This window comes from Poecilia reticulata, linkage group LG15, assembly GCF_000633615.1.
Source record: "Poecilia reticulata strain Guanapo linkage group LG15, Guppy_female_1.0+MT, whole genome shotgun sequence".
In the NCBI taxonomy this organism is placed as follows: Eukaryota; Metazoa; Chordata; class Actinopteri; order Cyprinodontiformes; family Poeciliidae; genus Poecilia; species Poecilia reticulata.
This window is the reverse complement of record NC_024345.1, coordinates 29,372,174-29,387,404: the sequence shown is the minus strand read 5'-3', so window position 1 is coordinate 29,387,404 and position 15,231 is coordinate 29,372,174. Positions and strand designations below refer to the sequence as shown.

Here is a 15,231-nt window from a genome sequence, read left to right as displayed (position 1 = left end):
TATGTGTGTGTGTGTGTATATGTGTGTGTATGTGTGTGTGTGTATATGTGTGTGTGTGTATATGTGTGTGTATATGTGTGTGTGTGTGTGTATATGTGTGTGTATATGTGTGTGTGTGTGTGAGTGTGTGTGTCAGGTAGCATGAGGTGAAGCTGTAGCAGCTGTCAGACTCTGTTGGCATCAAACCTGAGGACACAGCTCTGACCCCGAGAGGAATTCACTTTGTCTAATAACACAAATTCACCGTACTGCATTCTAACACACACACACACACACACACACACTCCGGTTTGTTCCTGCACGTCCTCACGATCAAAGCGAGGCCTTCAGACTGTCAGAGCTGCGCCGCCTCAGGCTGACAGCAGCTCATCCTGTGTTTACATTACAGCCCTTTCTACTCTGCAAACACACACACCGACACACACTTCAGCAGCTGATCTGCAGCCTGATAAGATGGCCGCCGTCCTCACACACCTGAAGCGTGTGTTTCATCAGTGTGAGTGGACCTGGTTTGGTTCTGTGGGTTTTTGTCTCAGATGTTTCTTTTAGCATCTGATGGAAATCGGTTGGTAGCTGCAGGATTCCTCGGCGTGCTGCTGCACGCCTCCATCTGCCTGCGCTGCTGCATTCTGTCTGCGTCGCTCCTCATATTAATAACACGCCTCAACCAGAACACACACATCTCCACATGGACCGTCTGCGAGGCCACGCCCCGTTTACGACCTGAGGAACGTCTGAACGAGCCTCCAGCTTTAACTCACCATCCTCAGGTTTAATCAGACGTTGTGAAGGAATCGCTGATTTAGCTGCATGTCATAAAAACATTTCACAGCCTTCCTACATGATCCTGCTCAATTCTCATCTCCTTCAGTTCTCCATCTGGGATTTCTCCCATTGAGCTCAATTTCTCTGGTTGAATTTCAAGCGACCCAACAGAAGGAGGAGTTGAGGATCTGTCCGTCTGCCGTTCAGTCTGCGTTGGTGGATTCAGACATTTTATTTCCTGGCGCTGCTCCCCACAGGGTTGTTGTTCACATTGTAGCTCAGCCAAACGTCAGCGATTGGTTAGAATCAGATCCAATTGTTTTGACAAGTCAAGTGGCAGATTTCAGCGATAAACATTACATTTTGTCAAATGTCACCATCAGAATCATCAAGCAAATACACATCAAATATGTTCAAAGTTCCAGTTATTATTGATCCAGAGCAGCTCTGACAGGTGAGTCTGCGAACATGGAGACCCGGTCAGAACCGCCAGAGTCCATCCATGTACAGCAAACACTTCCTGCTCTTTCTGTAACTGAAGATTTAAACGACTTTCTGACTCTTTTAGAGACAAATATGATCAGGTTGGGTTAAATATCAAAATGTTCTGCAGATCATAAAACGACAACATGACGCTTCAGTCCCTCCTTCCACCAGATCAGCTGAACCGGCGCTGAATTATTTTACACAGAATCCAGATATTTAACATCACTGCATATAAACGTTTGGTGCCTTAAATCAAAGTTTTTTACTGGGTATTTTATGTCAGTAATGCTTTGATGCTGTAATCCTCCACTTATTTCTCCTCCTTTATCACTGAAGAATATAAAAAATAACCTTAAAGAGACTGTAGAGATGATCACCTGGTTGTTTTCATCCATCCTGGATTAAATTCAGTTTCTATGCAGATGATCTTCTTTGTTTCTGTCCCAGAAGTTTGATGAAGTTTTCAGAGGAGATCTGATCCTCTGAGCTCAGGTGGGTCAAAACATCAGGATGGGTTTAAACCCAGGCCTGTTCTTTTATTTTGAAGGAATGTGATGGGATTATTTGGGTTTTGAGTCCGTCTCCGTGGTGACGGAGGCTGAAACCGGAGCTCTGGTCGGCCTGAGGCGCCGCAGGACGGACGTGTCTGTTACAGAAGCTTTTAAAAGCTCCGGACCGGATTAGCTAGAGCGTCCGAGCAGAACCCCCCCCGCCCCCCATGGAGCGGAGCGGTGAGACGGGACAAGCAGGACAGGAAACACTTCTGAGCAGATCTCTTCTCCTGGTTGATCCCCTAATCTGAGCCCTTTGGATCCCAGCTGATCACAGATCAAAGCTCTGATGCTTCCATTGATCCTGTTGGCTGGAAATGTGTCAGATATGAGGAACAAACATCTGCAGCTTTTTAAATCGGGTTCATAAAAAGGGTAAAAAACCATAAAATAAAAGTAGCTTTTAGCTTCGCATCGTTGACTTCCTGTTAGAGGCAGATCTCACGTTGGATCTTGTTCATTTCCAGCGGTTCTTCTCCACTGTCGCCCTGTGCTTGTTCAGGAGCAGAACCAGGAGACTTGATGCAACCAGCTGGTTTCTCCATCTGAACCGGGAAAGACTCGGTTTTACTGAAGGAGAACCAGCCTAACGGTGGATCTGGATCTGCTTCTTCTTACCTTAGAGGTAAAACCATCTGGAAAAACCTCCAGATCCAGATCCAAGTGAAGATCAGAACCTGAGATTCCCTGGGATGGAAAACCCATCTGGGAAAACAGAAACAAAACTTTCAATGAAGCATTAAAGTGTTAAAAAGCGAGCAGGAACTGAAGCTTCTGCTGTAATAATAAATAATCCACTGATGGATGAATTTCAGAGTCACAGGTTGATAAAATGTCCAGAAATCCTAAAACCAGCTGATGTTTCAGGATTTCGGCTCCTCGGTGATTTTCTCCATGAAATGAGTCGAAATGTTTGGTTGAATCCGAGCAGCTGATCCATGAGCTGCATCAGAGTCTGAATCACCTGATTGCATGAAGATGAATCCTGAAAAAGTCTCCCTGCTGCTGATGATGACGATGATGATGATGAAGGCTGAGCACTGAGGAGGAGGAGGGGCAGCGATGAATGGATGAACTGGAGGGAAAACATGAGGCGCCACATGAACCTGATGGAGACTTCTGCACAAAAACACAACCAAGTTTGTGTCTCTAAACGTCACAAGATGGATTTTATTTTCATTTAATAAATAATTTCCAAGCGGAGCAGCTGAAGGTTTAATTAAAGTGTTTAGATCAGAAAAATCATAATAATTAAAAAAATTAAATCTCCAAAATAATATCCGCCTTTACTAAAATGATTCTGCAGCCAAATAAAAGCGTTTATTTTAATGAGTTTCTAAGAAATTTATATTTATTTTCCAGGACAGAAGAGAAAATTAAGAAAACGGATCATCTATAAAATGTTTCTCAGCATAACCGAATAAAAATAAATGGTGAAAATAAACAGATAAATAAATAAAGAGATTATTTAACCAATTTAACAATTATATGTTGATCATGTGGATTAAATAAAATACAAAAGAATTAAACGAATCTTTGACTCATTTTGATTTAATTAATAAATTAGGTTAAATATATATAAAAGAAACATGTTGATGTGAATATATATAAAATAAATCAATACGTAATAATAACGTCATCTCTTTGTTTTTTATGTCAAACTGAGATCTTTAAATCTGAAACCGTTTCAGTTCCGGTCTGTTGCAGATCCTCAACAATCCAAATAATTAAAATAAATAATTACATATAATGAGAATATGGATCCATCTTCAGAGATATTCAGTTTCATGTTAAAAGCTGATGTGAAACTTTTGGATGAAACCTGAGATGTTGGAGTTCAGCAGACAGGAAAATTCATTCAACATGTTTATTACCGAGTTCAAGCAGGACGGACAGGAAAAAACGGCTTATTTTTAATAATACATTTAACAATAATATATATGTTTTTTTTATTTCGCGCTGCATGCCGGGAGTTAATCATTTAAACTAAATGGAAACGAATTAAAATCTGAATTAAATCTCACATTTACTGTGAAAATATTTTAAAACTAATTAAAACAAATAGAATCAGAACCGGAGCGGATCTGGTTTCATCAGCTGCAGAGGAATTTAACAACAGAGCCTGTAGTAATAATAATAATTATTATTATAATTATCACCATCATGTGAGATCGACATGTAGAAAAGAACAATGTGCGGAACTCTGGATAAAAAAGATCCAGATGAGCCGAGATGAATTAAAATGTTCGATTTTATAAAATTATAAAATAAATGAATTTATACTCAGAAAGGAAGAAATTATTTTAGGGTTCAGCACATTTTGCGCCAGGAGTTAAAGGCGCAGTCCGCAGCGTTGCGCCGAACTGAAGCCGCAGCACCAAGTTTGCGCCGGACTGAGAGCGGATCTGCGCTGATTGGTTACCTGAGCCTCGCTCTGACGCACGCGCACACGCACGCTGTGGATCTGCTCCTGGTTTCCCTCCTCTCTCTCTCTCTCTCTCTCTCTGAATGAACAGCCTGTTTAACATTCCTAGCAACGTCAGCAGCTGAAGGTGGACCGCTGCGCTGCGCCGCGACGCTGCGCCTATAAAGCCGCTGCAGCGCCGCGGCTGCAGGAACCTCCAGGCTGGAGCCGCAGCAGGAGAACCAGAGGATCAGGAGGATCAGGAGGATCAGGAGGATCTGAGGAGGATCTGGGTCTGCAGAGGAGACGCGTGTTGGAGGTAAGCTCTTTGGATCAGAACCCGACACCAGCCAGAACTCTTTAGGACTTAATAGCAGCTTTCTGATGAGGCTCAGAACCAGCAGCAGTTGCAGCTTTTAAAGCGGATTTATTGGCGCTGCTCCATAAAGCCGGGCCGGTCCGCCCGGGCCCGGGGGTGGGGGCGGCTGAGCCCCCAAACTGTACCTATAAAGGCGCGCAGCGTCACGGACAAGCCGGCGCAGGCAGACCGTAAAAGTGTTTGGAATAGCTGACAGGTCCTGATGGAGGGTCGGCCCGTCACAGGTGGGTGTTTTATCAGAAAGATTCCTCTAATGAAACCTGCAGGAGATCCAACCTGACTGATTTAATGATTTCCTCTCCTGTCCGGCTGAGCGGGAAACATGTGCAGTTTGAGTTCAGCCAGAGTTTAAATTAACTTTTTCTTTCGTTTTAATTTTTTGCTCATTAAATTTCGCTCCAAGCTGATGTGACTGTTTCCTTCCAGCTCCGGTCTCACTGCGGACAGAAAGCCGCTCCGCGCCGCGCCGCGCCGCCGCCGGACTCCGTCTCTCCGCGCTGCCGCAGGTGGATGCTGGGAAGTGGACCCGCTCGGAGGAGATGTTCCCCCTGGCCCAGTTCGGGGTCCTGTCGGCCCTGGCCGCCGCGCCGCGCCGCGCCGCGCCGCCGCCGGACTCCGTCTCTCCGCGCTGCCGCAGGTGGATGCTGGGAAGTGGACCCGCTCGGAGGAGATGTTCCCCCTGGCCCAGTTCGGGGTCCTGTCGGCCCTGGCCGCCGCGCTCACCTCGGTGCTGTCGGCGCTGCTGCTGCTGGCTCTGACCCGGCAGCTGTGGAGCCTCCGCTGGAGCCTGACCCGGGACCCGGACAGCAGCCTGCCGCTGCCGCGGGGCTCCATGGGCTGGCCGCTGGTCGGGGAGACCTTCCACTGGCTCTTCCAGGTCAGAAACTCCTTCATCTCCCACTGAGCCCAGAAACTCCAGCCTTTATTTAAACATCCTTAGAGCCGCTGGAAGCTTCCAGAAGCGGCAGCTCCTGGTCCAGGTTCAGTCTGCAACATGTGCGGACTTGATTCTCTCTCTGGGCAGCAAGAACTGGAAGTTTTCGGTTCAGTTCGGTTCTTCTCTCCTTCCTCTCTCCATCCCTCCATCCTGCGCAGAAAACGAAACCGACCCGGTCTCACTTTACGCGTCAAGCTCACATTTCCAGTTTTTTCTCCCTTCATTAAGTTTCTCCTGAATTTCCAGCGCTGACAGGTTTCACTTGTTTTTCTGTCACTTTGCTTCTTTTCTCACTTTAAAATCAATGAACTGAAGGATCCGAGTCTGAGGAGAAGACCCGGAAAATCCAGACTTTTATTTAATGCATCAGTCCAGCAGTAAAAACAAAGATAATTAAAAAAATTAATACATCCATCAATTAAATTTTTTAATTCATGCGTTAAAGTTTGATGTGAGAATCTGGGAACATTTAACTTTCTGTTTCCCTGGAGAATAAATATGACATCCATGGAGATTCATTTATTCTGAGCCTTCAAACAAACAACAAAATACTTCAAAAAGTCTGAAAATAAAAATTACAATGCAAGACTTTCCAACCAGTCAGAGCAATAATTAAAGATCTGGACCTGAGATCAAAGAGGCTGGAAGGAAAAAGTGAATAAAGAAAACAGAGACATTCTGGGGTCACCAGGTCTCCATGGCAACCGGCTGGTTAGAAAACATGTCAGGAAAAATCATTTTCCTTCCTACTGTCTCAAATGTAAACATGTGGAGCTGGTTAAACAGACCGGGGTCTCTGGTTAGATGGGCTATTTCAGGGTCTGAAATAAGTGATGCAGTCATGGTTGAGCACGGTGGAGGATCTGTGAGGCTGTGGGCCTATTTAAACAAAACCTCTGAAACCAGAAGTTTCATTAAAAATCAGCAGAAAATCCGTGAGCTGAAGAGTCGAGAGGAGCTTAAACACTGAGGGAGAAAATGGCAAAAGAAGAGCTAATCTCTGCAAAAACACTAAATCCTGCGTAAAACTTTTGGTCCAGTTGCTAGTGCAAGTTTTTCAGTAACTTTTCAGCAAGAAATAGAAGTTCATTTTACGCCAATAATTGATTAATATTGATTAAAAAGTTCCACTGACAGATTATTTAACTTAGAACAAAATTTTTCTTGCTGAAAAAAATACTTGCAAGTTAAAACATTAAAAAAAAAAGATGTTTACACAAGAAACTAGAAAAAATCACTCAGTTAGATTTATATTTCTGCAGCGAGGAGCAGGAGGGGAGCAGGCAGAGGCAACCGAGGGAGTAAAAACAGCTGGGATGGGGAGCCAATGGTCAGCTGAGGGAAAAGAGAAACAAAAAGAAGGGGAACCTGAGGAGTTTACTCTAACAAACCCAAAACACAAACAGTGGCAATAACTAAACAAAAGGGAAAAATAACTGAAGCTAAAAGTCCAAACACAAAAAGATCTTTTAGTTTTCTGAAATATTTTTCCCATCTCTCCTTGGCCTGGTTCCCACTGCAGGGCTCCAACTTCCACATCTCGCGGCGGGAACGCCATGGCAACGTGTTTAAGACCCACCTGCTGGGGAAGCCCCTCATCCGGGTGACGGGCGCCGAAAACATCCGCAAGATCCTGCTGGGGGAGCACAACCTGGTGTGCACCCAGTGGCCCCAGAGCACGCGCATCATCCTGGGGCCAAACACACTCGTCAACTCTGTGGGAGACATCCACCGGAGGAAGAGGAAGGTGAGGCGTCGGCACAGGGCCTGACCTATGGGGGGCGGACCTACGGGGGGCCGGACCTACAAGGCCGGTCCTACAGGGGGCCGGACCAATGGGGGGCCGGACCTACAGGGGGCATGGACTGATGGGGGGCCAGACCTATGGGGGGCCGGACCGACGGGGGACGGATCTACAAGGCCGGTCCTACAGGGGGCCGGACCAATGGGGGGCCGGACCTACAGGGGGCCGGTCCTACAGGGGGACGGTTCTACAGGGGGACGGTTCTACAGGGCCGGACCTACGGGGGGCCGGTCCTACGGGGGGCCGGACCTACGGGGGACCTGGAGGGGCTAGAGAGGATAGAATATTCAATCACTTCACTGAACCGCACTGCATTCTGGGGGATGTAGGCAGAGGAAAGACTAGCCGTTAAATCTATCGTAGCCAGCTAAGCTAGGTTGGTGACATCAACTGACTCCTCACTCTTTGGTTACCCAGCAACAAGCTGCTCATTAACTTACGCAGCAGCAGCTTAAGGTTTCAACATTTTTGCTTAAAAGCTGAAAAACGACGTGAAGTGAAAACTTTGGATAAAACAGGAAACGTCACAACATCAGTTTGTTCATATTTTAGATATTTAAGCAAAAAACTAATCGATAATTATCAATATTGACTGATGATATTGTGATGTGTTTTTTAGCCATATTGCCCAGTCCTACTAAAATCTGAAAATCATTACAAACATTACAAAATATCCAGCTGAACTTTGACCCCTGTCTGGTTTTAGATCCTGGCCAAGGTGTTCAGCCGGGGGGCGCTGGAGTCCTACCTGCCGCGGCTGCAGGACGTCATCAAGGCGGAGATCGCCAAGTGGGTCTCCGAGCCCGGGTCCATCGACGTGTACGGCGCGGCCAAGTCGCTGACGTTCCGCATCGCCGTGCGGGTTCTGCTGGGCCTGCAGATGGAGGAGGAGCGGATCGTCTACCTGGCCAAGACCTTCGAGCAGCTCATGAACAACCTGTTCTCGCTCCCCATAGACACGCCGTTCAGCGGCCTGCGCAAGGTACCGAACCTCATCCAACGCTCCTGGACCCCGACGTTCCTGGGAACTGGGCGGGTTCTGACGGACTTCTCTCTGCAGGGCATCAAGGCCAGAGAAATCCTCCACGCCAACATGGCGAAAATCATTGAGGAGAAGATGGAGCGGCAGCAGCTGGACGACGACTACCAGGACGCCTTCGACCTCATGCTGTCCGGCGCCAAGGAGCAAGGCCAGGAGCTCAGCATCCAGGAGCTGAAGGTACCAGGAAGACCTGGGAGATTCAGGCTGGACTGCTCCGGTTCAGAGGAGACACTGGGTTTACTGGGTTAACCAGGCTGACCAGCTTAACCAGCTTAACCAGGTTTAAGGGACTGGAAGGCTGACCTTCATCTGGAGGTTTCAGAGGGAGGGGAACCTGGTTAATTAGGTTATTAGGAAGTAAAGCTGAGGGACAATGGAGGAAACTCACACCTGTTGCCATGGTGATGTTCTGATTGCAGCAGGATGTCTGGTGTGGCGCTCTGGATCAGCTTGGCTGTGGTTTAGCAGTATGAGATGAGTGGGATAAAGAGAAACGATTCCTGTCAGATGATTTAAACTCCAAATTCATCCTTTTCTTCCAGGAAACGGCCGTGGAGCTGATCTTCGCTGCCCACTCCACCACAGCCAGCGCCTCCACCTCCCTGGTTCTGCAGCTGCTGCGCCACCCGGCCGTGGTGGACAAGGCCAGAGAGGAGATGGAGGCCGAGGGTCTGGGATGTCAGCCGGAGCGGAGCTGCGACCCGGCCGGCGGTGAGCTGGAGAATGAGCCGGAGGCCGCGGAGACGGAGACGACCCGCCTGCTGAGCGGTGGGCCGGACGGCGGCTCTCCTCGGCCTCGTGTCCCGTACCTGAGTCTGGAGAAGCTCAGCCAGCTCCGCTACATCGACTGTGTGGTGAAGGAGGTGCTGCGCTTCCTGCCGCCGGTCTCCGGGGGATACCGGACCGCCCTGAAGACCTTCGAACTGGACGTAAGTCAGAGCTGAAAGCACATCTAAACACCAGTCAGAGGAAGGATCTCCAGATTCTTCTTTCAGGAACCATTTAGTACCAACAGTTAGCAAGAAAAACACTCAGTTTAAAGTCCATTAAGCTTCAAAACAGACAAAGTCCAAAGATTTGATGAAAGACTTTCAGGAAGTGAGGAGAGCTGCTGACTGAGATCATTAAAAAGATAACAGGAAGGTCCGTTGTTTTCCAATGCAAACATTTTGGGTAACTAAAGCTTTGAGATCCAATTTTTCTACTTAATTGTGCAATTAGAAAAAAAAAAACTTCTCTCATATTAATCTGCTTCTTTATTTTGGTTGCATTGAATTTTATTCAGATGTGGAGAATAAATCCGCCTTAGTCTAATTTTCCCCACCAATCAGTTATTTTTCCTTTCATCCTTTTAAAGTGAGCCCTTATAGAAACCCTGGCTCTGGACTGAATCTTGCCCTTTGTTGCGCCGCCTGCTGAGTTTTTCATGCAGGATTAGGGTTGAGATTAGAGTCCTCCTCAGTCCTTACATCCCCTCTCCTTGACCTCAACATGCCCCCAATTTTCTGCCCCCATTGCCAAAAGGATAATTGTCATTTCTGCACCTTCTCCTGCAGTAATAAGAGGCTGAGCTGCTGAACTTTCACTGAGAAATCTCCGATCTGAAGGCGCGGCTCTGGTGAGAGAGGATAATAAAGGTTCATTCTGTAGTTCAGTGTGAGATAATTATAGAAACCAAATGAAGCTAAACCTTCAATGGAAGCAGCAAAGCATATTATTGTTATTATTTTAATGCAGCCCTGTGTGACATAACATAAAATCTTGTTTTCTACTTTTAAGTCAAATTCTTGTTATGTTCTTAGCTTTGAATTTGTCTCCAAACTGGAATAGATGGTTGAATCTCCAACATAAAGAGCTTCAGTTAGATTTCTGACTGGTTTCGCCAAACCTCTGGTTTTCTCTCTCCGGCTGCGTTTCCTTTACAAACGTGTGAAAAACTGTCACGATTCCATTAATTTCGAAAACACAGTTTCACAAACACGGTGCTTCCATTAAATACGAAACAATGAAAATATCATGTGAACAAGTTTGTTTACATGGTGAGTCATTAACATGCTGCACCATAAACTACTTCCTGTCTTCTTCTTCATGGTTTCTGCCAGTGGTAAAACCTGTTTGTTGATCATGTGACTCTTGACTAAAAAAGTTTTTCCGTCAGTTTCAGGAAATAAACCAATTTTGATAAGGCCAAAAAAAATCACGTCATCCTAACGGCAAAACTTTTAATCAAAAAATTTTTTTTTAAAAATTGCTGTGTTTACATTAATGTGTGACATTTCATTAACCTTTTGGTTCCTATAGCAACAAACATGCTAACTTCCCCCTGCAGTCCCTGAACAGGTTGATGATTTAACAGGTTATGGTGAAAAGTCTGTATAATGGTTAATAAATGTAGCAAATCAAACTACAACCGATTCATTAAATAATTCATTTTCCTTCATCAAAGACATAAAATCTGCTGGTTTAAAATCCACATTTCATCCTCAGATCTGCACAAGTCCTGATTCTCCTCTTTAAATGTTTCATGTTAGCCGATGATGGTCGTCAGAGATCCTGAAAGACCAGAACTGATTAAATGAAGAAGTTCATCTTTCACATCTCAGTTTGACCCAAAAGGTCCAAACCTCCCAGAACGGACCGGAGACGTTTCGCCTCCGTTTTCCTCTCCTTGGTTTTAACGGCTGGTTCCGTTTCCACCACAGGGTTACCAGATCCCTAAAGGCTGGAGTGTGATGTACAGCATCCGGGACACCCATGAGACGGCGGCGGTCTTCCAGAGTCCGGAGCAGTTCGATCCGGACCGGTTCGGCCCGGAGCGGGACGAGTGGCGCTCGTCTCGGTTCAGCTACGTTCCGTTCGGCGGCGGCGTGCGCAGCTGCGTCGGGAAGGAGCTGGCGCACATCATCCTGAAGACTCTGGCCGTGGAGCTGATCGGGACGTGCACATGGACCCTTGCTTCAGAGGAGTTCCCCAAAATGCAAACGGTACCGATCGTGCACCCGGTGAACGGGTTGCATGTACGATTCTCCTACAGCAGCCCGCTGTAGACGAACAGAGCTGAGACTACAAACTCTGAGCAATGGATCAAACCTCACCAGCCAGGCCATCCTGCAGCACTTCAGCATCATCATCATCTCCAAATGCGTCTTAATTTATTTATGTCGCCTTTATCCTGCAGACGTCGCTTCGTTGGACTGAAAGCACATAAGCTAAAGTTTCTGTTCAGAGCTGTACAGAAACGAACAGATCTCTCCGTCTTGTTCCTTCTTACTGTCTGTAAATGAGATTTAAGTTATTTCATATCAAAATAAGCCATCAGAGCAAAAGATCTGCTGCTTCTCCAACTTCTACATCACTGTGAACCAGTTCATCTCAACCTTCAGAGTATTTAACCTCAGATTTGAGCTCCGTTCTGGTTTTGGGTGAGTTTTCTTCTGCTTCATCTGTACTTTGAGCTCGGTGTTGATCTGGAGGATCAGATCTGAACAGGAGTCAGTTCTCACCAGAGCCTGAAAGGTTCAGAAAACCTGGACAGTTTCTAGAGACTTTCTCTGGATTCAGGAGACGCTTCAGCTCTGGAAGCTGCTGCTGGAGTCGGAACCAAACTCAAGCTCAGAAAACGTGTACATTCAAAATGTCCTCCTCTTTTTCACATGAATGTTTCATAGATCTGTGTCTGTGTGTGCTTTAAATGAAGTAGTGTTCTGAATAAGCTGTATTTAAACGCAGATGGGCCCCATCTGCCGTAGAGACACTAACCTGTAACGTAAACCTGTTTTCTCCTTTAGGATCTTCGTATTTACAGTCTGTTGGTTCTGATGTTATCGTTGGAGGGCCGTTAGCCTGCTAGCGGCGCTGTGAAATGTTAGCTTTATGGAAGAAGATAGCACTTTCTCCACTCTAAGGAGTCTGTAAATACTGATGTCCTGGTTGTTCACTGAGAGTATCAGATGTAGCTGCTGTACAGTCGATTTAAATTACAAGATACTAAAAGTTCTGGGAGTTTTTATTCATGTTAGCGAATCTCAACTGGACCGGACCAGGCCTGGTCAGGTCCAGTTTGTGTCTATCATGTTACTTATAGATGCAACTCTTGTTCATCAAACCTGAATCAGACAAACGTTTTGTTGCCAGGCCTCCGCAGAGATGAATCTGACTGACTTGGCTTCTCCTTTAAGGACGCATTCACACCAAAACCGTTTGGTCCGTTTTAATCCGGTCCGTTTGGGGAGAGGTGGATGCGTAATCGACCAGAAAATCTAACTCTGTGTTATAAACCTCAGTCTCAGTTTGGTTGAAGTGAATTCTGGTGCAGTTAGGATGCATGTGTGAACACCAAGTGGACTGGATAACTCTCCAAATGCAGGGCATTCTGGGTAAATTCAACCAAAACCAAGACATGGGAGAAATCGCTCATGGCCTTTAGCTACATATAACCTCTCGTTAAGCTACTCCCTCACCTCAGCATGCTGGATGCTTGAAACTCAAAGTGAGTCATTACTTTCTGGTTAATTCTGCTTATAAATATCTGAGCCCTTGGGGGCCACAGATCACTGAAGTTTTATTCCCAGTTAATGAAATAAACAACGTGAAGGTGGCAGCAGAATAAACTCACCTGGTCCTGAAGCAGCTGAACCCGGAACGCCTTTTCAGAGGATCACATCTAAAGCAACACAAGCTAAGATGCTAATTGAAGCTGCTGAAAATCCTCTTCATTTCCTCATGTTTACACCCAAACAACATGTTTTCAATGTGACGGTGAATCTGCAGAATTAGAGCCTCTCTGGGGTTTACAGTGACCCCCGTAAGGCAAACCTCACTTCCTGGATGTAAAACATCTTTCTGGTTTCTTCAGGACATTTTTTACATTGGGGATTTTGAGCTTTAAAAAAAGGGAAGTCCAGTGGTCTTTCTGTCAAAGGTACTTTTCTACACTCACTTTCAAAGAAGCTTTAAAGAGATTTTTTAAAAATACATTTTGGAAAACAAGTGGAACATTCAGAAACCAGGTAGTTTTTTCTGTAGTTTCATGCAGTAAAAGTCGAGGTCAACAAACTTTCAGCAGTAAAAATATGTAAAATGCCCAGAACTAAAACACTGAGCTAAAAGCCAGTGGCGTCTCCTGATCTTATTTACTGTGACGTTGTGAAAACGCTCCGTGTTAAACTGCCTCAGACGTTAAACATTCATTTCCTCGTCTAAAACTTATTACTGGCAGCTCAGATTAACTGGGCAGCTGCTTCTAAATATTCTCACTGGAACGAGCAGTTCCCAGCAGCTATTTGTACTAATTTGATGGAGTTAAACTGGTTTCATAACGCCGACTGCTGCCACCTCGGAAGTGCCTGTCAGGAGCTGAAAACTTGTGGAAACTCCCTTCCCGTCACCTGAGGGGCTGATTTTACTCCCACCCAGCCGCTGCGCCGGCTCCTGCTCAGCAGTAGCCAGATCTGAGAGAGGCTGGATATTAGCTGTTCCACAAAACTAATTAAGTCGCAATTATGCAGTAATTATGGTCTTAAGGTGCCAAGTTATTGAAGTTACTGTAAACTCTTATTGAGAAGAAACCAGTTTTTTTTCCCCCACAGGCTGAAACTGACGTGTAAATCCACAAGATGAGTTCAGTTCATTCAGCAAAACAAACTAAATGTGGAAGAAAATGAATCTTTGGGAAGAAGAAACAGCAGCAGCTGGACCTTCAACATGATGATGCAGTTAAACTTTTTCTCATTTTCTGCCCAAACCAACTTTACCACAACAGGTCAGAAACTTCACAAGATGAAAATACATTCATTTTAAAGATGAGGAGATATTAACATTACTTTGGTTTGATTAGAAGTAAGTTTTATTTTAATAGACTTCATGCAAACAGATGGTGAGAGTCCTGAAGCAAACAGATTATTATGGTTCTGAGTTTTAATAAAAATAAACAAATTCTTTCACAGATGAACATTTTCTGGCCAAATATTTTAAAAATCTACGCTTAACTAATCATGTCAAACATAATTTGGAAATAGACGACTCACAAAGTCACGAGTAGTTTGTTCATTTTTGGGATCTAAAACGCTGGTTGATCAGCATTAATGAGAAAAATAATGCTGGACAAAAAGATGAAACATTGTGAGAAAATAGACCTAAAAATAATGTACCTAATATCTTTATAGTGTTCTAGAAAAACATATTTTCATCAAATAAAAAGACATGGAGCCAACTGGTTTCTCACAATATTGTAAAGAATAAATAAATGTATGTTTCTGTGGTGTTTTTGTTAAAGAATATATGAATACATCTTCCAAAGTAATATTTCATAAAGCTGCCTGGTTAGCCTGCTAGCATTGAAAATGAATGTTTAGTGAGGAAACATTTTTATTTAAAGTAAAACTGAACCAGGGGACAAAAACTCAAGCTGAGATTTTTGAAAACAAGTTTTCAGATTTGACTTATTAACCACGTTAATCTGTTAAATTAAAGGAAGATGAGTTACAGACTGCAGCTGCTGAATGTTTTACTGTAACAGGATGACGCTGATTATTAGCCAGTGAAGCTGGTGGATCATTATGGGATGTTAGAGGCTCCCAGCTGTAGCTTCATATTAACGGCCACATGAATGTCTCCCCAAATTAACACTGAATTAAATGAGGAAACTAAATAAATGTAGCTAACCTTTGACCTTCTCTCACTGCTAAGCTAGCTGCAACACTTCCTGCTGGAACCGTCAAAATAAACTTCCTGTTCCACTCAGTGCTTTACATAAAGCCTCATTTGTCACGTTGCAACTTAACTTTGAAAATCTTTGCTGTTTAACCAACTGGAGACGTTTGTTTCACTTTAAAAATGACCTAAAAACCTCTGTTGTTCTCTTT

General features: G+C 44.9%; 1 protein-coding gene across 1 annotated transcript; it reads left to right on the top strand.

The window, feature by feature from the left end:
* The first annotated feature begins 5,177 nt into the window (after positions 1 to 5,177).
* On the top strand, positions 5,178 to 12,365 carry cyp26c1 (cytochrome P450, family 26, subfamily C, polypeptide 1). The gene is made up of 6 exons (XM_008430438.2): positions 5,178 to 5,462; positions 7,045 to 7,269; positions 8,033 to 8,308; positions 8,387 to 8,545; positions 8,911 to 9,297; positions 11,071 to 12,365. The coding sequence occupies exons 1-6, from the start codon at positions 5,256 to 5,258 to the stop codon at positions 11,413 to 11,415; spliced, it is 1,599 nt and encodes a 532-aa protein (XP_008428660.1). The 5' UTR covers positions 5,178 to 5,255; the 3' UTR covers positions 11,416 to 12,365.
* Positions 12,366 to 15,231: the final 2,866 nt, after the last annotated feature.

Excerpts from the sequence above, each read along its gene's own strand:
- cyp26c1 (XM_008430438.2), top strand. The coding sequence starts at position 5,256 with ATGTTCCCCCTGGCCCAGTTCGGGGTCCTGTCGGCCCTGGCCGCCGCG. Across the intron at positions 7,270-8,032 it reads TCCACCGGAGGAAGAGGAAG|ATCCTGGCCAAGGTGTTCAG; the intron begins GTGAGGCGTCGG and ends GTCTGGTTTTAG. Across the intron at positions 8,546-8,910 it reads TCAGCATCCAGGAGCTGAAG|GAAACGGCCGTGGAGCTGAT; the intron begins GTACCAGGAAGA and ends CTTTTCTTCCAG.